This window comes from Microtus ochrogaster, chromosome 15 (assembly GCF_000317375.1).
Source record: "Microtus ochrogaster isolate Prairie Vole_2 chromosome 15, MicOch1.0, whole genome shotgun sequence".
Taxonomy (NCBI): domain Eukaryota; kingdom Metazoa; phylum Chordata; class Mammalia; order Rodentia; family Cricetidae; genus Microtus; species Microtus ochrogaster.
The window spans coordinates 26,217,300-26,239,461 of NC_022017.1; the positions used below are offsets into that span (position 1 = coordinate 26,217,300).

The 22,162-nt window shown below is 44.8% G+C and overlaps 1 protein-coding gene across 1 annotated transcript; it reads right to left on the reverse strand.

The window, feature by feature from the left end:
- Nup50 (nucleoporin 50) lies at positions 1–17,673 on the reverse strand. Its single transcript, XM_005354412.3, has 8 exons — positions 17,446–17,673; positions 13,702–13,780; positions 11,458–11,541; positions 10,442–10,634; positions 8,387–9,013; positions 5,383–5,464; positions 4,366–4,484; positions 1–3,193 (listed from the first exon to the last, which is right to left on the reverse strand). Exons 2-8 carry the CDS (start codon positions 13,768–13,770, stop codon positions 2,991–2,993), a joined length of 1,377 nt encoding a protein of 458 aa, XP_005354469.1. The 5' UTR covers positions 13,771–13,780; positions 17,446–17,673; the 3' UTR covers positions 1–2,990.
- Positions 17,674–22,162: the final 4,489 nt, after the last annotated feature.

Sequence of the window (22,162 nt, forward strand, 5' to 3'; positions counted from 1 at the left end):
CCAGTTTTTAATGTTCCATTTATTCACATTTCATGGATTGTTACACTTCCTCACAGGCCCATTCAAAAGCTCACACACACTGAGATTATACTGTCTGACAATTCAAGTATTTTAGCTTTAGAAAACAATTTCCTCTTTCAGGTAAAAAGCAGATTATTCTATGTGATTGTTAAGAACTCTTACATTCCCTTTACAAATCTGTCTGCATAGAGGACAGTCTTCAGTTTTGCAATTGCTTCTGGAGAGCACATGGTGGCCTTGTGCAGAGCATGGGGCTAGAAGATGCCTTGAAGAGCTCCCAACTTCACCTACGCGTAACAGAACAGGTCATTTCCTTAAAAATCCCACTTCCAGAATTAGACTTGGTCTGAGCAGGTAGTCTGTAGCCTAAAAGGGGCTATTTCTCATCTTCAGAAATAGTAATATAATGAACAAACTGGCAAGAACAGACTCCTTAACCTTCAAAAGGTAGAAGAGGCTGTCAGGGAAAACCCTGACAACAAGGTAGAATTTTCCCCTACGCTGCAGCAGGTATTTATTTTTGGCACGCAGCATGTAAAAAATAGGATTTAGAACTGAAACTGTATAACAGAAAGCCCATCAGCAGTCAGACCTGTTGCTGACACAGCCATGGTCTATACAGTGTGGCTCTCTGAAGAAGACCGCGCAGGGCTGAAACTTTGCTGACTGGGAATGTGCGAAAGTGTGACATACAGTGTGGGAAGCCCAGGCTCGGAGTCTGCACCCTCACCATAGAGAACACACACTTCCTCAGGGAAATTTTCAAGCTAGAGATAAAAACCTCAGTTCACATAAACACACAATAGGCAAATTTGTAACACATTAAACCAGCAACTAACACAATGGAGGGAGAACGAGAGCCCTCCAGGGGCCTCCTCTGACAGACTTCATAGTGACTCACACTTGGGTGAAGAATGCTGAGCGAGCTCCTAAAGCATAAAGACAAGACACACTGAGTTCCGGTCACACCATCTCTCCCCTGTAATTCTCGCTTCCAAAAGTGATAGTCTTAGCAGCAAATGTGCTGGGAATGTTAGGAAAAGGGAAGCCACACTCACTAATTTACAATTAAAATGGTCTAGGGGGCTTAGAAGGCAATCCAGTCGCAACCTTTTTTGCTTATATTCTTTTGGTAAATATGCAAGGCTTGGGCAGATAGATGCTCATGGAGCATCACCACCATGAATAGACAAGTTCCTGAAAGTGCCTGAGAGTCTGACACCGGTCAGCCCCATGGGCATGTGGTTACATGGTACTGTCTGAAATGCGTTCCCCTCATTTCATCTTTGGAAAGCTGGGCAAACCCAATGTGAACAGAGCAAGGCCAGTGATAACAGAAGTAGCAAATTGCTTGCTAGAAACCAATTCTCAATGCTAAATGGCAAAGGCACAGCACCTCCCCAGGTTCACACCCCCCAAGCACAAGCAGGCCATCTGCAGACAAGTGCCAACCCGTTGAGCAGAGGTGTGACAGTGATAAACCCTGCCCCGCCCCCAGGCAGAGGCAGGTGGATCTCTGAGTTCAAGGTTAGCCATGGCTACCCAAATAAAAGTTAATTAGGCTTCATTCTCACTCACAACAGTACAGTTTTGAGAAAGCAACTGTGCTGTCAGGTTTCGTGACTCTGCCCAGGTCAGAGCACTGTCTATTTATTGACTAGCTGAGCGCTCTGGCACCCTGGGCACTGACCCTGAGCCTTCAGAAAAGATCTAGTCCTAGTGATGAACGGTTTCATGAGGAATCAGAGTGCAACTTCATTCAATCTCCCTCTTTTTTGAAGGGGGGGGCTACTAGGTAGCTCAGGCTGCTGTGAACTCAAACATCTTCCTGCCTTGGCTTCTCTGGCACTGGGATTACCAGCTAGGCAACAAAGCTTGCATTTAATTGAAGTCTGGTCTTCAGAGAATACAAGTACTAGTAACCTTCACTGCTCTGTAGTGACATGAATGGCCCGTGCAGAACCAAGGTTCTATTCCAAATGGACACACTCAGTACCTCATCCTTAAAAAAAAAAAATAAATAAACAAGTTTTCAGATGCCAAGTACCATGCTGTAGTCCGAAGCTGTAAGACAAACAGGCAAACGCCATTCCCACACTCTTGCTTCTTGTGAGTGCACGGTTCCTGAGAGGACCCCATTCAGACTGCGCCCACGGGGCTCACCAGGGCAAAAACGGAAATGAGCACACATCCTCTTTCAACTTTTTTTCTTTTAAAATAAAGGCTTATTTGTGGTATAGAAATGATATTTAAAAAGTCACCAAATTTGTGCTTTTAAAATCCATTATTCCTGACATCCCCTTCCACGTTAACTGAGGAGGGTAAAGAAAGAGCACCTCCTGGATAAAAACGACAAAACCCGGTCTACACTGCCAGCTCCCAACGAGCCACTCATGTCCTTTCCATGAAAAGGCAGTTCCTAGATCAGTCAAGCAGCCCCAGGTCAGAGGCCATCACCTGCCAACAGGCTGATGACAGAGACATCTTACCCACAGTTCAGCATGGTCACAGTGTGGCGGCGTGGCGTTTGGCAGGAGTGCTCATCACGGGTCAGATAAGCCCACAGGAGGGGAGCAGATGGGTGTCATCTGGGGTGCTGTGGGACACTGCCATGGGTCTCCTGGGGCAGTCAGGAGAGCAGAGCCCACAGCTGCCTGCAGGAGCCTTTGGAGTGTTAACTGGTACCCTGACTGCAGTCCACTAAGAATCACTTCGGTTAGTTTACTCAATGAACCAACATTAAAAAAATCTTCCCAAATTTTTCACTTGAATGTATTTTGCTTAGTTTTCAGGAAGGGAAAAGAGCTGACACACCCAGGTTTTATTGGCCTTAATCTTCCTCACAGAAGTTTCCCGTTACCTAGAAGTTCTCAGAATGTCACAGTAAGAAGAAGAAAGAATGTGACTAAGTTTGGGGGCAGAGGAGAAGCAGCAATGTGGCTGTAACATCCCTTGGTCGGCTTCAGTGCTCAGGCACCCTTCTTCTGCAGTAAGATCTTGTGTAGTTCATCTGCATCCTCACTCGTCTTCACCCGAATCAGCATGGTGACTGGGACTGTGGGTTGCTTCTCATCAAGTGGGGGGTTGGGGACACAGACAATGAGGACATTGTTTTTCCCTGTTCGGGTGCATGGCATATTGGGTGGAATCAGAACATTCAGCAGTATGTTGCCTTTGAATAAACAAAAGAAAATATTTATCAAAACAACATATAAAAACAAATGTATCAATACTGTAGGATTCTTTCAGAGGCTAAAGATTCAACAATGAAACAACTTCTCAATGTGTTAAAAGTTATGGCCATAAAGGCTTTCATTTCCTATATGCTGGGGTGTGACAAGCAGGAGAGGAGCTGGGGCTGACAGGCACATTCCACCACAATCTCCCAGGCAGGAGCCTGTTCAGAGCAGCACTGGCTTGCCCAGATCTTCATCATTTCATGGAACTTTGGATGAGTGGTTGGCAAAGATACAGTGCTTCTCACCAGCACTGCTCACCAGGCCAGAGTGACATTATGGTGATACTGCCATAGCTAGTCAAGTCCTAAGAGAGAGAACCCCAGGAGTCTTTTGGTGCTGCCCAGCAATCTCCCACTACTGACCACACATCACAGGCTCACCGCTATCACAGCTATTCTTCTAAAGGACTGTGGCAAGGATCAGCTCGAGTGGGGTAAAGGGGACATTCTCGTTCTAGAAAGATTCCCAGGGCTGGAGAGATGCTCCCATTGCTAAGCATGCAACACAAGAACTAGTTCCAATTCTCAGAACATATGCTAAAAGCTGGGGAGAGCAGCACATTCCTGTAATCCTAGCTTAGAGAAGGGGTGTGGGGGGGGGGGTAGGAATGAGGGCTGTGGCACAAACAGGTAGATCCCTGAAACTCACTGGCCATGCAGCCAAGCCAAAATCAGTGAGCTTCAGGTTTAGTGAGATCCTGTCCCAAAAATAAAGGTAGAAATTGACTGAGGAATGAGACCTAAAAACCTTGGGCCTTTACCTACAAATCCTTCCTCCCACAAAGACCCCCATAAACTGAAACCTGTATACTTCTCCTTTGTATTCATCAAACTGTCCCACATACACGCCACTCCTCACACTCCAACATATGGAAATGAAACCCTTTGTGGTACTTTTCTACTATAGCTTTTAACAATACACCTATACTGTGTACACAATGTACCTGACAGTAAAAACCACACACATATTAGTAACCAGAAGATAAATCTGACCTCATGATCACTTTCATAAGACATAACAAACCCCTCATTATTGAGCTTCAAAATCCAAAGAACCAGAGTCAAGGCAAAACTCGCTACAGGAACTGTGATGGCTGTGCACCCACCTAGGTTGGTGTCTGCCCGCACCAAGAGCTGAGTCTTCTGATTGGCCGTGGGTTTTAAATGCAAGGTTCCCATTCCCTTCTCTTTAAATTCATTGTCTTTTTTGTAAAATAGTTTACACCTGTGGGAAAACAACAGTTATGATCAGATAGTCAACAAGTTAGTTTGCTGATAACCATTGCTTACCTTCCTGAAAGCCAACTGCAGTGGCTAAGAGAATAAACCCTTCTTTACCAGATTGATGGTATCTGAGTTTAAAAACCAAACAGTTATTCTACAATTTACCCCATACACAGACCTTTCTGTGTAGTGCGGGCATGGAATCCAGGATCTTGGGCATGCTACACAAACTCTGCTAAACACAGTCCCCTCCAGACCATTTTAATACCGGAGGCCACCTTCCTTAGTCAGTCAACATCTCAGCTGACCCACTTCTCTGCCCCCTTTCTCATGTGTCTTGGTCCTGTGTGGCAGAGCAGACTGGCCCTTTAAGGACAGGTACAGACATAGCAGTCTGTCCTACTTCTCTCCCACCTTGCTTTCCTCTTTTTATTTTTTCAAATTCTCTTCTGACCTTCCATTTTTGATCCCCTAAGATACTGAGAAAATCTGGGATAAGCTGTGACTATGAATAAAGTAGTGCGCTGTTTTCCTAGCCAGTATGTGAAATGCAGATACTTAGGTTATTAAGAAAAAGTGGCCAGAGGCAGGTGGGTCTGTTAAGTTCAAGGTCAGTCAAGGCTGCTAATTTAGATGACCCCCCCAACTCAAAGCAAACACAAACAACAAAAAGGCAATATTATGCCACCTGGTAGTGGCACACGCCTTTAATCCCAGCACTTGAGAGGAAGAGGCAGACTGATCTCTGTGAGTTGGAGGCCAGAGTGAGTTCCAGGAAGACCAGGACTACACAGAGAAACTCTTGCCTTGAAAAAAACAAAAATAACCAAACAGGCCAATCATTCTTCCCTGTTGCAGCTCAGAGTGCTGGACACAGCCCCAGCACACAGCCCACTCACTTTTTGGAGTAGAAAGCATCGTCCTCCTTCACTTCAGTCACCACCACCTTGGGCGGCTCATCATCCTCTTCTTCATCGCCACCTGGCACAGAAACAACTTAGTCAGCAACGCTTGTTCCCCACCCTGAACATCATCCAGGAATATCCATGGAAGCTGGTAAATAAGACTGTGAACACCTTACTGTTTTGCGGGAAGAGGTGCCAGCTGGATTTTATTTTGTGAAATTTTAAATTTATTTATTGTGTGTGTACCTTGTAGGGTTTGGTTCTTTCCTTCTACCATGATGCTTCCTGAAATAAAACTCAGGCCATTAGGCTGGGAGGAAAAAACCTTTACCTGCTGAGCCGTCTCACCAGACTTAATAATATTTAATGGTAAGCCATTTCTATTATAAAAGTACATCCAATTTGTAGGAAACTCTAGAATAAAAACCATTCTTGCTTATGACATTCACCAAAACACACTTAAGTATAAAATTATACATACTCAGGTTGCCCAGTGGAGAATCTAACCTAAAAAGAGCACCCAACACCATCCTTGCCAATATTCTTGTGTCCAGAGCCACACTGTGCTCAGGAATAACCAGCATCAGCAATGGCCAAAAGGGCAAAAGTGATTGTTTTACAGGTCAAGCTTGTCAGAGAAGCTGCTGCAAAGCTTTGACTAAACTGTCACAGAGCTCAAGGGTATTGCACTACAGGAACCTGGCTCACTGACGAGCAGGAAGGGCACATTCTTTCAATAAAGCTTCAGCCACAGGGGGTACTGAGACACTGCTGACACACAAACAGGAAGGACACCCTCAAAAGAAAGGCAGCCGTGTAAAACCTGCCAGACTAAAGCAATACTGAGGACTTGGATCCCAAGATTGAACTAAAGACCATGAGGATCTATCTCCTGGCAGGCTTCAAATTGATTACTCAGCTGAGCCTCCCAGGACTAGGGAAGTTTCAACAAATTCCAAGTCTTTCTAATGGTAACCACAAGATGGCAATTGTCGGATGGTGCAGTGTGCAGGATAGGGCATGAGACGGCTGCCTATGATGAGGAAGACTCTCTTATTTAGAGGCAGAGGAGAAATAAAAGGGGGTCACTTGGGGCTAGAGATACAGCTCAGAGGTTAAGAGCATTGCCTGCTCTTCCAGAGGTCCTGAGTTTAATTCCCAGCAACCACATGGTGGCTCACAACCATCTGTAATGAGATCTGGTGCCCTCTTCTGACATAATAAATAAATCTTTTTTTTTAAAAAAGGAGGGAGGTGGTGCTTATTGGACCATCTACCCTGAGGGCCTGTGCATACACTAAAGAGTTCAGACAAGGAGCACTAGTGGCTGGCCCAGGTTGGACAGTAGTGGTGCAGTCAAACATACGTTTGCTCCCCTGGAGAACAGCACATTACCATGCGTCCTTGAGGACTCAGTGGTAGGGCCTACTCCAAGAGCAGAGGAAGTCAAGGGGCTGGGACTTGGTCCCTAGGTTTGACTTTACCCAAGGCTCAGGCACCCCAGCAGAACTGTCACCCAGAGGATGCAGCCTTCTGGAGGGAAGGCCACATCCATACCTGAGGGGAACGCTGGCTTTGTTCTGTTGCCATGGAAAGTAGCCAACCCTATTATGTCGTCCTCACAATTATTTTTACTATTTGTTTACTTGTACTGATTTCCTTATATCTTTGTATTATTTACACATCTGTGAGTGTATGTGCACATGTGTGTGCAGGAGTCTGTAGAAGTCAGAAGAATTCTGCAGCTGGAAACCAAACTTGGGTTTTATGGGTCCTATGGAATAGCAAGGAGAGCTCTTAACAGCCCCACATTTTTATATTTTGGACATCAGGGCCATCAGCTGTTCAGCTTCGAGATGTCCCCTCTGTTCCACAGGCATCTCCACTGCCGACTGTGTTCTTGGATATCCAGAGGCTTTTAGGCTTCATGCAATTGTTTCTCTCGTTTTACTTCTGCTGTGGCCTCAGGTCATCCAACGTTGTTCTTGTCGTCGTCTCCTCTCCTCAGACATGTTCTAGTGGAAGGTTCTCATTCACACAGAGGGACATTTAACTATTTAAAACACTTAACTAGTTCTATCAAAAATTAGAAACTTGCTGGCTGTGGTGGCGGCTCACAACTTTAATCACAGCACTTGGAAGATAGAAGCTGGAAGATCCCTGTGAGTTCAAGGACAGCTTGGTCTACCTTAGCAAGCTCTAGGACAGCCAGGGATACATAAAGAAAAACAAAAACAAAATCCCTGCTCCTGAAAATTAGAAATGTAATCCCTCAGCACCACTAGTCCCAATGCAAGTACTCACTGCCTAGGAATGGCTCACTGCACAGCGCACACAGTAGGCATACCTATCATTTTAGAAAGTGTTACTGAATGAACGAACTAACTGGTCCTGTGTTATGAAGAACAAACATGAGCACTGTGGGTATCAATATCTCAGAAGAAACCCTGCAACTGTGCCCATTGCCAAGACCTGACACACTGGTACAAAAGGCCCAAGGACACTAGTGTGATTCACAACAGCAGAGCCTTTCTTCGGGGTTGAGTGACCCTCCTTTTTAGCAGGTCTGGCCCCAACATTAATTAATTTAGCAGGTCTAAATACAGTCAACTCCAATGGGCATTCATGTTGAGCTTTTTCAGTACAATGTCAACTTTTCAAGCTGTTTTTAATCTGCTGCTTCTATACACAGCACCACTTGCCCAGCACTTTCCAGTCAGCACGACAGAAGTTCAGTCTGCTCTGCAGCCATCTGTTCATAGCCCTTCACTACGCACCTGGAGCCCTACCCACCTCATGAAGACAGAGGCTATGCTGCTGGAGCACACCATGTCACCTCTCTCCCGCAGAACCACACCCTTTGGGAGCTTTGAACACCCTATAAAACAGGCCTTGCTCTACTTTAAGGATAAGGATGAAGCAACTGTGACATACACAGAAAATGGAGCGACGTTCTCATTAGAGCTGCACATACATGAACCAGTGGCTTTGTATTTACCTCTGCATTCACTGCTGCTGCCTCCTGCTTGACTCTCTGATGCAGAAAATGGTGAAGAGGCAGCTTTACTTTGGGCAGATAAACTAGAGTTTCCAGGGGAGAATGAAAACCCAGTCAGGGAGCCAGAATTTAAGGAGCCCAAAACTGAGCTCTCAATTTTCTTGCCAAAATTAAACGAGGCACTTGTTGCTCCTTGTGCTATGTCCGATTTCTTTTCTGCTGTAAACTCCACCTTTTCAGATGTGTCCTCTGCTTTGCTGCCACGAAATGAAAACGGTGACTCTTGCTGTAGTTTTGCTGAACTAAAAAGAGAGGGGGGCTGCATTCCAGTCGCTGCCCTATCAGTCTGGCTCTCAGAACTGCTGCTGCCTCCATTCTCAAGTTGCTTCTCAATCGTTGCCAAGTATCTCTCATAGTCCTTAAAAATGGGCGTCAGGTCACAAAGTGGGTTGGTATTCACATGCTTCACTATCCAGTCCCGGACAGAGCAGTTCAAGCCAGCCAACTGCTTGTGATAGGTATTCCCAGTGCAGGCTGTACTGGAAGCCGGGCCAGAGGACAGCTGATTGCTGCTATTACATTGCTGCTTATCAACCAAGGTAGTAGGACCATTCACAGCAAAAGAACCTGTAAGAAGTTAAAGTCCAAACACTTTAAAAGCAGTTTGATCAAACCACCTAGGGGTTACATGTTTTTACTGTGTTTAAGACAGAGTCTTGCTATGTAGGCCCAGACAAGCTGGAATTCACCACTCTGCTTCAGCTTCTTGAGAAGGGACAACAGGAGTGTGCCACCAGGCTCAGCTACAACTAGGTTTTTGTACGGCTATTATCATGCTCTGCTTTCCCTGCTACTGATCACCAAGCTTGTGTCATAAACCAATGCTGAGGAACTGGATATCTAGCAAATGGTTACTAAGGCACTTAGTTCATTCTGCTTAGTAAGGACTAAACAGGCGAGTGGGTGCCTGCAGGAGGATCCAGAGTTCAAAGTTATTCTCACTACCCAGCTAAAGGCCAGCCTGAATTTCTGTAGCTGAGCTGAAAACCCATCTCAAACCCACAAACACCAGGCAGCATATACTTTTAGAGCCAATTCTCTATGTGAGTCCCAGAAGTTGCTGACTAGCTCATCCAAAACAGGACTGGGTATTCAGTATTCACTCTTACTTCCACAGGAGAAGAAAAGCTATGGATACCATAAAAATTAATAAACATTTGGTCTGAAAAAGAGAAACCTCTTGAGAAAGAGAAATAACAGCTCAATCCACAGAGGTGACAATCCCACAGGTGGTAAGGAAACCTCATAAGGGTTGGGGCAAAGTTCTGTTCTTGTCTTTGCAGGAAAATACTCATCTTCAGAATATCAAGAGATCTTGGACATCTAGATGCCTAAAGGAGAAAAGATAACTATCCAGAAAGGATCTCCAAGAGAAGAGAAATCTGACTTCTGATGACATATCTGCAGGATAAAATTTCATTACCTGAACACATATATATCTCTACTTAAAAATTAAAGCTGGCTTTGAAGTTGGACAATGGCTATCCTTCTCTAAATCCAAGCATGTTGTTAAAAGAAAAATTCAGAGTTTCTGTCTCATATCAGGAGCCATCTGGCATGGGACAGAAAGAAGAAAGAATTTAGGAAAGATTTTACCTCATAAATATTTTTGTCTCTATCATACCTTTCATTGAATATATGTCTATATTATATTTAAATTTTCTACAATGAACAATGAGGTAAAGTAAAATAACTGGGGAGCTGAGAACAGAATCGCTGTGTGCTGGTGCAAAGGTGTGTTCTGCTGGCCCACTTGCTCCATGCATCTCCCTGAGTCTCATCCTTTTACTGCTGCCTGAGGACACAGTGCTAGAAACATTTCCCCAGCTAGGTCTGATAGCATACACCTACAGTATCCCAGTATTCAGAAGGGTGGAAGAGGAGAACGGGGTTCAAGATCAGCTTGGGCCAAAGACAAAAAAAATAAACAACCTGGTAGCAGAGTTCTCTTTCAGCATCTATTTCAGAGGGAGCCGGAGAGGGAGGGCTACTCACCAAATGCTGCCTTGGGCTCCACTACTGCTGCCTTTGAGCTGGAGAAGGGTGTGGCACTGGCTGTGCTGTTTCCATTTGTCAGTCCTTCCAGAGGCTTCCCTCCAGCGCCACTACCAAATCCAGAAAACCCTCCTCCTCCTCCAGAAGGCACAACCAAACCTTTAAAACCTTTAAAGGCTCCTCCACTATCAGACTGAAATATAAAGAAAGCACATTTTAGATAGGTAGACCTCCCACCCTCAAATAAGTGACAACAGGATCTCAGAAAGAGCACAGAGCTCAGAAGTGGTGGTTCTGCCCCTAAGAGAAGCTACTAACAAAGCCCAGACAGGAGCAAGGGAGAGACAGTGCCTCTAAGAACAAGCTCTCACAGTTGCCTTCCTAAAATAGCCAGGAGAGATGGTCGCAATCGCTAGATCTGTATTTAAAGGCATTGCATATATTCAAACATTACATATTCATGTACCTGCCACTGAGCTCCAGAATAACTGGAAATATTCCCAATACAATTAAACCTCATGCATCTTTTCAAAGAGCATTCGCCTAAAGAAGCTCTAGAAATACAAAATTAGATTAATTAAAAATTTCACTGTTTACCTAATTTCTCAAGAATTTTGGGTTTCCAAGCTGTTCTCAGCCTACAGAAATCTAAGGAGACCATACTGCAGACTCCAGCCTTTTTACTGTTAAGCAACCCAGTGCAGTATCTGTCTTTTCCTTCCTGTTTCCTTATTCCTGTCTTTAGCAAGCTCTTCCCTTGCTAGCCTGTTCAGTCAGCAGAGATGCTGTGAAATTTACATTCCTTATGAAATTTGACACAGATTCAGACACACACACATAGCTAAACCTTAATTTCCTAGACAGTCCATGTTCTGGTTGGTTTTTGTCAATTTGACACAAGCTAGAGTCATCTGGAAAAAAGGAACCCCAACTGAGAGAATGCCTCCTATAGGCAAGTCTGTGATTCATCTTCTTGATTAAATTAGCAAGACACCAAAGCTGCAAGAAGCACTCACTTCAAATCCAACGTTCCTACGCTTTGCCTTCTTAATGGCTCTATTCTTCAAGACTTCCTCACTGGCCACTGAGAATGTTCCCACCTGCAAGAATAGACAAATTAGCAGAAAATAAGTCCAAAAGAGGATTAAAAGCTAAATATAAATACCAGAACAGACACGTTTATGTGGTATTGATGATCTTAAGAGTTGACTGCTAACACATTAAGAAACAGCTCACATCTAATATCTACAGATTTCTGTAGATTTTAATTCTAGTCAGGTGTTATGAATCTTTTGCAATCTACAAATCCATACTTTGAGTTCCAACCCAGAGATAGAAATGTGATTTCTGAAAAGATAAACACCACTGCATGTCTGGTGCACTAATGGTCACGGCTGGTTTCCTCACATCTTAGACATATAGTCCTTAAAAAGGGGGGGAGGGGGCACTACCAAGGTCACAGTAAAATTTTCTATCAACAAGACATAAGAGCTACCATCCAAAAGCTCCTGATCGGTAGACAGTGAAGCCCATTCTGAAACCAGGAGCCCGAACCTTACTATTACATTTTTTTTTTCCGAGACAATTACATTTTTAAAAACATTAAGTTGAAAGTGGGGCAGTGGTGATACATTTTATTTTATTTTTTGAGTGTGAAGTTTATTGAGAAAAAGGAAATGGGAAGGGGAGAATGAGAGAGACAGAGAGACTGAGAGATGTCTCCTCAGAGAGAATGGCAGAAAGTAAGAGAGTGGGAGTAGGCAGGGTTTGTCTCCAGCACACCCCTTTAATCCCAGCACTTGGGAGGCAGAGGCAGGTGGATCTCTGTGAGTTTGAGGCCAGTCTAGTCTACAAAGCCAAGTTCCAGGACAGTCAGAGCTGTTACATAGAGAAACCCTGTCTTGAAAAAGAGAAAAACCCAAAGCAACAAAAACCAAACCAAAACAAAAGCTGACACAGATAGCATCCACTTTTTCTTTAGAGACTGGGATCCTGCACTGCTAAGCTCTACAACTGAGCCACAGCCTTCGCTCACTGTTTCGGAGAGCAGTCCCGGTCCTGCCCACCTTACCACGGTCACAATGACCCTAGCCAACCAGAGCTCTTCACAGTGTGATGAATGTGCTGAAAGTTTTATCTCACCGATTCTCTCACCTATAGGGTAGAACTAACTAGTTCCTGTACAAAATTCTCATCCAGCTAGGTGTGTCAGCTCCAATCAATTAGCTCCTACACATAGCAGGCTGAGGCAGCAGGACTGATAGACAGTTCTGGTCCAGCATGAATTACAAAGTGGGACTATCTCAAAAACAAAAGTACCCTCATCTACAGATATTTCGGATTGTGTCAACATTAAAAAGGACCTCCATACCCAGAACAAAGACCATTTGGCTATATTTGACCAATTAATCTAATTGATTTCCATACTCATTCAGTAGATCCTGTTGAGTTTTTTCACTATTAGACACTTTAGTGTCAAAACAATTATATGGCAGTGTATAGCTTGTTCCACCCAAAGGCTGTGCTTAAGACCAAAGACTTGATTAAAGACCAAGTCAGTCAAAGGTCCTGAAAAATATTAACTTCCCAGTGGTTTGCTTTCCTAAGCATATCAGTATCAAAAAGGAAGACCCCATGAATAAAGCTGCAAAACACTGTTTATGCTCCGTTCCTTTTCCCCTTACCACCTAGCTGTGTGCTATAGAGCTGGAGTTAGCTTTGCTACAAATTTTCTTAGTGAACTGGCCTACAAGTATTAACTTGCACAAGAGACCTAAAACTGCAAAGATTTCCTCACAAAAGACAACTTTAATTTTGCTAGCAAAGAAACTACAACACTGATAGAAATTCTAGTCCAATCAGTGCAACTGCTGGGGCGCAGAGCTAGGATCTGAACAGCAAACAGTGGGCATGAGAAACACAGGAGCAAGGGGGAGCATGGAGAGAGCAGACTGAGGTGAGAACTACAGACTGCTAATTCCATGACTAAAACACACGAAACCACAGCAAAGGATGCTGCAAATGTCTGATTTCTGCAGGAAGATACTTCTCCACACTCATCAGGAGCACACACTAGGAGAAAAGCACAGTCACATATGAAGAACAAGTTCCTACAGCAAATGCATACAGCTCATGAGGAAGCATCACCTCTCCTGCTGTGTATTCCTAAAGGCTTTAAAATTCTACCACATTCTTCACGGGGAACGCAACATGAGCATAAACACGGACAGCAAGAAACCACTAAGGGAATGGCTCTGTACCTCTTCAGCTTCGTCTTCTTGATCCCAATTCCTATCTGTTAATTCCTTCTCAGCAATTCTTTTGGCCATTTTTGTGAACCTAGATTATAGAAAATAGAAATAAGATGTTTGCTTTTTTGCACCAAGATAGGTCTTACAAATAATTTTGTCTTCATTTATTTTGTAATAAAATCACAAAATAGAGAAACGTAAGAAAAAGCAGTTAACTGGTTTTAAGCAAATGAGCTTTACTTAGAGGACTTTGCTCAAAGGGAGGGAAATATAGTAGGAAATTAAGGAAAATATGGAGTTAAGAGAAGCTAATTTTACTTTTTTAATTAATTTTTTTGTTACAAGTAATTTTAAAAATCTAGTCCAGCACTGAATGTGGTAAGCAGGCTCCTGATGCAGTGAAACGGCTTCAGTGAGAGCTCTGTCAGGCTGTGGGACTCCGGTGGTGCGTACTCTATCTCTATTTGAAGAGGCAGGCAAAGACACCTGAGGAACACTGGCACTCTTTCTGAACAGGAAGCCAACTCCATTCAGAAAGATAAGAAGAAACATCTATTGATCTTTCAAAATCTACAATATTTATGCAGCATATTATACATACAGTAAAGTCCTTAAGTCAAAGTAAATATTTTTGTCATAAACAAAACATTTTTAATATTTAAAATTTAAAGATGATCCATAAGTTTATTCTTGGATTAAGGATTTAATAATATACTGGAAATACTTCAGTAACATGAATAATTTTCTTTTCTTTTTTTTTTAGATTTATTTATTATGTACACAGTATTCTGTCTGTATGCCAGAAGAGACCACCCTATCTTGTTACAAGTAGTTGTGAGCCACCATGTGATTGCTGGGAATTGAACTCAGGACCTCTGGAAGAGCAGACAGTGATCTTAATCTCTGAGCCACCTCTCCAGCCAATGAGTAATTTTCTTTTCTTTTCTTTTTTTTTTGGTTTTTGGAGACAGGGTTTCTCTGTGGTTTTGGAGCCTGTCCTGGAACTAGCTCTTCTTGTAGACCAGGCTGGTCTCGAACTCACAGAGATCCGTCTGCCTCTGCCTCCCAAGTGCTGGGATTAAAGGCGTGCGCCACCACCGCCCGGCAATGAGTAATTTTCTCAAGGCTACAATTGACATAAATGTCTTCCAATTAACATTTAATTGCTCTGAATTACATATTGTGAAAAGGTAAGACATTACTCACAAATTCAGAAAATAACATGCTTCAAAAATACACCCTCAGGGTGGGAAAGATGGCTTGGCAGGTAAGGGAATGCGCTGGTACTGTAGAGGACGAGTGTTTGATCCCCAGCACCCACCAGAAACTCACAAGTACCCGTAACTCCAATTCCTGGGGTACCTAACTCTTCTGGATTTCACAGCTGAGTAAGCACTCACCCAAATAATAAATCTTTAATAATGATAATAATGACGATGACAGTAATAGCCAGGGATGGTGGTGGCACACACCTTTAACCTCAAGGTTAGAGTTGGAAGTAGGTGAATCTCTGTGAGTTCAATAGCAACAACAGAGGCTGAAGAGAGAGCTCAGCAGTTCAGAGCACAAACTACTCTTGCAGAGGACCTGAGCTTTATTCCAGCACCCACGTCCAGCAGCTCACAGGCTGTGGGGATCCAGTGCCCTCTTCTACCCTTCACAGGTACTGTGTACAAACACACACACCAAATAAAATGGAAAAAAATTAAGCCCCATCAGATCTGACTGAGGGCTTTGATCTAAGCACTGTGTGGGTTCTTCGAGTCGCAGCAGCAGCAGCAGCAGCAGCAGGGCACCTGTCCAGGCTGGCTGTATCTGTCAGGACTCTTTCCGACACTTTCTCCATTCCCCTGCCCTCAGCACAGCAACCCACCACAGTGGGCATCCTAGAACAGACACTAGATCCCATCTTACCCATCGTCCATTGCTCTCTATCAGAAGATTAGCAACTACAGAATTCGTTTCAAATCAGAGATTTCCAAAGCCCTTCACAATCTGATGTGCAGGGAGGGCTCTGGCTTTTAATACATCCCAATCTTTTACATTTCTCTTATAGGTACGTCTTTTTTCTGATTACAGAACGAATGATTAAAATTGAAGATTCTAAAATACACAGCATGAGCTGTGATAACACCAGTAACTGGGAACCCTCTTCTTTTATGCCCCCAACCCCCAAGTGCAAAGTTGACCTAATCAGAAATAGCATACTTCATAGAATTCTTCACAGGAAAGATCTCTGGATCCATTGGGAGATTTTCTAGTCATTACCTATAATCAACACCAGAGGGCAGAAGAGGCGGGCAGTGGACCAGTTAGAGTCACTGTTTCATGATGTGGACAAAAGGGATGGTGGAAACCGCAAATAAAATACTAAGTAAAACTTGAGCGTCTAACTCATTCTTGAAACTAAAAAGTAACTGCCATAATAAAACAAATTAATGAAGCTGAGGCCATTTCATATTTATTCAGTCAGATAAACCAGAAGGCAAGAATTTTAGTTCGGTTTACTGATGACTCCAAATGTCCCAACCCCGCTTGACTCATGGCTAACTGTTGCTGCATCAGTGATCTGAGGCATTACATATCCGAGAAAAAGACAAGATACGAGTGGCATTACAAGATCCAGGACAGAGTTTAGTGGGACGAAAGGAGTGCTACAAAAAACTACTAAGTAAGATAAAAAGCACAGCTTAGAATGGTGCCTGGAACACAGGAAGTGCTTTGTAAAAATTAAATAAACATGCTCGATTAAAAATAAAATACTCTTTATACTCCCAAACCCAAAAGGTGTAGTGTGGGAAAACAAAGTAACTCGAACTATAGGTTAAGTTTTTAAAACACATTTCACCAACCGGGGTGATGGCAATGGGGAGGTTGAGGCAGGATGAGAGAGCTGAAGCCAGTCTAAGTCACACAAGTTCAAGGACAGCGCTGGAGCCACACAAAGCAAAACTTTGCCTTTAAAAACATAGATACCAAATACCTACTTATTCCTCCAAAAAGTTCTTTTCCTCTTTCGAAAAGACATCTTTGCGAAGTACTTGGAACACGTCCTGGCGCTAGAGACTCACTTGCTAGCTATTATAGCTATTATTAAGGCTTTTCCTTTTTTCTTTAGGGGTGCTGGGGACAGAACTCAGGTCCGTGCTAGTCCAACCTTCGACCACTGTGATACCGGGGAAATCTAATCCCCGTAACAAATGAGTTACACCAGCAGCCAGGAAGAGTTTGCCAAATGTCCGCGTTTGTGGCTAAAATGGCACCAAGTTATGAAATGCTTTCTAGATCGGAAGGAAGCGCTGTAGATATTCGGAGAAGCGCATTATTCGTGAGCGATCGCTTCCTGCAGTGAGCGTGTGCACCGGGTACAGTCCTGTGCTCAGAGAGGAACTTCACGTGGGCTATCCGCGACAGCCAAGCGCAGATCGAGGTCACTGAAACCGCCCGGGAAGCCCTAACCTCAAAACCGGCTCTGCACGAACGCGAGTGACCAACGGCCTGGGAACGCTGCGGTGCCACCGGGGCCAGCCGGGGGCGGGCGGAGGACGACGTGTGAGGAAGGTAGGCCAGGGGTGGGTCAGGGCAGCCCTACCGCCGCCACCGTCGCCGCCCCGGCCGAGGCCCGAGCCCCGCTGAGCCCTCCTCTGGCCAGGAGGACGCCGCAGGTCGCTGGGCAGGTCCGGCTTCACAAACAGCCGGCCGCGTCGCCAAAGGCCAACGCCGCCCCGCCCTCCCGGCCTGCCCGGCACTCACCTCTTGGGCGGCCGCCGTAGATCGCGCTGGGTGCCGGGCGCCGCGACGAGCAGGGCCGAGGCGGCGGTAGCGGCCGCGGGGAGCTTCCGGGGCCCTGAGCGCCTCCGAGGACTTCGTGGTCAGCAGGCCTGGGAGCTGTGCGTTTTTGAGTCCCACACTGAGGGGAAGAGACATCCGCTCAGCCTGGAAGCCGCTACTGAACGCTGAAGAGAGCGCTCGGAGCCGCCATTTTGTAACTCGAAAATACCCGTCTGAACCAATTCGAAATAAAAAGAGGAGGAAGTCAGAAACGCCCTCGTCCAACTACTGCGCAAGCGCGTCGGGGCCCCAGCCGCCAGCACGGCTTCGTAAGGGCCGCGGCGTGTCACGTGGCTCAAGCGTACTGCACCTCCCCCTCCACCTTGGAAACGGCCGCTGGGAGGAGCATGAATTTCGCGCATGGGCGCTGGGACGCAGGCTGTTGGCAGGGCGGGAGGGGGTAGAGCCGGCGCCTCCGGCGGCGCGGGTGAAACACGTTGGTCACGTGTCGGCCGCCTTCCCGGTTTGAGGCGGTCCGCGCGCCCGTCGCGGGCAAGGCGCTGGCGGGAGGACTCGTGCGGTCAGCCAGTGACTCTGCTGGACGCCTCTGGTGCTGTGCTGGGCGGCCGATTCGGCGGGATCGGGGCCGGGGAACAGGAGGCGGATTCAGCGTGCTTCTCCCGCGGATGTCCCTGCCGCGTCTCTGCGCGCGGCGTGGAAGCTGAAAGTTGCTGCGTGGGGCTGGAGACCCCCGAGGGACAGGTTCTCACGAGTCGCCTTTCCCCATTGCTGTCACCTGATAGACGTCCTCCGATTGCCTCCTTGGGAGCTGTGGAGGTGAAGTCAATTCCCCAAAGCTGGAGGACCAGTTGGGGCCAACAGGAGATAAAGTTCCCCGGGGGATGCTTCGGCTGCGGGACCAACATCTGCGTCCAGCATTAGGACTCCTGGTTTTGTTCTTTTAGCTGACTGCGGTTCAGTTGCACAAAGGGATTCCGGGTGGTCGAATTCTTCTGATTAAGGTTTAAAGAGAATGTCAACCAGAAGACACTGTTGTCATTAGACCCATCATTAACCATCTAGAAATTATTTTCAGAAAAATAAGCATTTTTAGAGCAGCAGTTCCTAACTTTTAGGAGAGGAGAAAAAGGGTTCCAAGCAGAAATCAAGTCTCTTAGTTTCAGGCTATTTCATCTAGCGACCCCTTGACCAGAACAGCGAAATAATTGATATGGGATTCCCCTCTGTGATACCATTGGTGAATAAAGAAACTGCCTTGGTCTGTTGATAGGGCAGAATTTAGGTAGGTGGGGAAAACTAAACTGAATGCAGGGAGAAAGAAGGGCAGAGTCGGAGAGAAGCCATGTAGTCCCCGCTGGAGACAGACACGGGAACTTGAGCCAGTTAAAGCCACAGAGACACAGATTAATAGAAATGGGTTACATTAATATGTTAGAGTTAGCCAATAAGAAGCTAGAGCAGTGTTTTAAATAACATAGATTCTGTGTAATTAATTCTGGGCTGAGCAGCCAGAAACCATCAAGCGCCCTCATAATAATAGAGAATAGTTGGCACAGTGGTAGAGTACTTGCCTAACATATGGGAAATCCTAAATTCAAACCCAAAGCCACAGAAAGAAAGAAAAAAATGATTGCACTTATTACTTACATGGGTTCTGCAATCAACTGCCTGCAAATTAAGCATATTCTGAAAAATTGTGTTGAACATGTGTAGAATTTTTCTTGTCAATCTCTACACATTTCAACTATGTCATTAACATTGTATTCGCTAATACAAATACTCCAAAGTATCTGAAACCAGTCAGGTCATGTTGACTTCCAACCAAAGTCATAGTTTTTGGAAGGCTGAGGCAAGAGGATCAACCCAGTTCAGCCTGAGAAATGCAAAAGCCCTCTTCGAGATAAGGTAGCTTTGGTGCCTGTCCTGGAACTAACTCTTGTAGACCAGGCTGGCCTTGAACTCACAGAGATCCACCTGCCTCTGCCTCCTGAGTGCTGGGATTAAAGGTATGTGCCACCACCGCCTCTCTTTCTTCTGTAATACATACCAGAGCTGGACATGATGGTACACTCTTTTAATCTCAGCACTTGAGGACTAAGAGGTAGGCAGATCTCTGTGAGTTCCAGGCTAGCCTGATCTACCTAGTTCCAGGACAGCCAGAGCTACACAAAAAGACCCTGTCTCTAAAACACAACAATAGCAAAATTAGGGGCTGGAGAGATGGCTCAGAGGTTAAGAGCATTGCCTGCTCTTCCAAAGGTCCTGAGTTCAATTCCCAGCAACCACATGGTGGCTCACAACCATCTGTAATGAGGTCTGGTGCCCTCTTCTGGCCTGCAGGCATACACACAGACAGAATGTTGTATACATAATAAATAAATATTAAAAAAAAAACAATAGCAAAATTAACCTAAAGAGTTGGGGATACAGCTCAGAGGTAAAGCACTTGCTATACTTGTGAGGCCCTACATCCAAGCCCCAATACCAAACATAAGCCATAAGTAAATTAGAGGTGGTGGCCCACACCTGTAATTCCACTACTCAGTATTGATGAACAAAAGCCCGGCTGGAAGCCAGGTTCATTGGCATTAGATGTCACTGTGAATCCTGCCTGCAGTCTAGGTTATGGGCAGTCTTACATAGTAGTTTTAGGAAACATTGAAATCCAGCTGTTGATAATCTGGGAACTGGGATAGGATTGCAAGTTCAAGGCCATGTTGAACTATCAAGTGAGGTCCTTTTCTCCAACAGATAAACCTGTAAGTAAAGTACATATGTGAACACTGTGCCACTTCATATAAGAGCCTTGAGCAGGCTGGAGAAACGGCTCAGTGTTTGAAAGCAGTTGTTCTTTTAGAGGACCTGGGTTCAATTCTTGCTTAGCTGAAGTACATCAACCCAATGTATGGTTTTTGTGCTTTAAAGCTCACCCTGAGCAAAACTCAGGGCTACAGTGGGATCCTGAACACACAGCGTAGTCATTGGTCAGCAAATAAAGACTTTCTGTTGGCTTAAATCCATGTCTGAGCATCTTCTCTAGGAATTCAAAACATTCATACTTCAAAATAATCTAAATTTAGAAAAAGAGAGACAACACACCTTAAGATTGTATATCTGCAGGTGTGGGCACAAAGGTCCTTGAGCTCATGCATAAGCATTAGGAAAACCTGGAATGTGAACATACAGGGTTGTCTCTTCAAAGGAAGAGACATATAATCTGTTTTCTACCTTGAAGGCTGTGAATGGAGGTGATTAATAGCCTAGGTGACCTTTGTGCTATTTGTGCAGCCAGGCTACACTTGGTCCTTGCAGACCCTCATAAGCAGGAGGTATCTAGTAGCCTAGTGACCTTGTGCTAACTGTATGACCAGAGATGACACCAGATCCTCCCCTGTTGGAGGAGGGTGCCACTTGTTTGTCTCAGCCTCCCAGAACTAAAATAATCACATAGAAACTATATTAATTAAATCACTGCTTGGCCCATTAGCTCTAGCTTCTTATTGGCTAATCTCTTACATATTAATTTAGCCCATTTCTATTAATCTGTGTATCGCCACATGACAGTGGCTTACTGGCAAAGTTTTGGCATGTTTGACTCTGGCAACGGCTCCATGGCTTCTCTCTGACTCCCCCCTTCTTTCTCCCAGCATTCAGCTTACCTAAATTCTGCCCTATCAACAGGCCAAGCCAGTTTTCTTCATTCACTAATGGTAATCACAGCATACAGAGGGAAATCCCACATTACCTCCCCTTTTCTGTTTAAATAAAAAAGAAAGGTTTTAACTTAAACATAGTAAAATTACATATAACAAAATAGGTATGAAGCAAAAATTACAGTTATATCTTTTATTTTTTATCATAAGTGGGGAAAACTGTATTATTACTATCTGTTCTTCAACTCTATCAAAGACTACAAAAAGCTATTATTACCTAAGTAAACATGAAGTGCATTGCAACCAACTTCCAACATTCTAGAGACATTTCACTGCTTGGACAGTTGCCCAATGTCTGTACTGTTGGGACATCCATCTTCAGCCTACAGGCCCATAGTATCCAGCAGGCTTTTCCATGAAGCAGGAAATTTCAAAGACAGTTCTGCCTATATTGGCAGTTTGTTGGTTTTTCTGTGCCCTGCAGAATGTCTGGCAGACTCTTTCATGTATCAAGAACCCTAAAGGATTGTCTCACTTTTAGGCAAGTTAAGCAGTCATTTCTCTGTGGGTCCTGCTTGCCCAGTTAAGTAGTACAGGCAAGAGCAGCTTCTTGCCCAAATGGCTGGCAAACTCCATAAGGAGCCTCTTCGATGCCCATCTTCCTCTTGAAGTAACTGGTGCTGCCAAGAGCAGATGTGTCTCACTGTCATGAAAAGTCTTAAGTTCTTCTTTTTTTTTTTTTTTTTTGGTTTTTTGGGACAGGGTTTTTCTGGGGTTTTGGAGCCTATCCTAAAACTAGCTATTATAAACAGGCTGGTCTCGAATTCACAGAGAGCCTGTCCTGGAACTAGCTCTTGTAGACCAGGCTGGTCTCGAATTCACAGAGATCCACCTGCCTCTGCCTCCCGAGTGCTGGGATTAAAGGCGTGCGCCACCACTGCCCGGCTAAGTCTTAAGTTCTTAAACATTTTAAATGCCATATTCTGATGGTCTCTGAAAGATTTAAAGAATACCTCTCTAACTGA

Coding starts and splice junctions, on each gene's coding strand:
- Nup50 (XM_005354412.3), bottom strand. CDS start 13,770: ATGGCCAAAAGAATTGCTGAGAAGGAATTAACAGATAGGAATTGGGAT. Junction 11,542..13,701: donor AAGAAGACGAAGCTGAAGAG/GTACAGAGCCAT, acceptor CTATTCTTGCAG/GTGGGAACATTCTCAGTGGC. Junction 3,194..4,365: donor GCGGGCAGACACCAACCTAG/GTGGGTGCACAG, acceptor GTTTATTCAAAG/GCAACATACTGCTGAATGTT.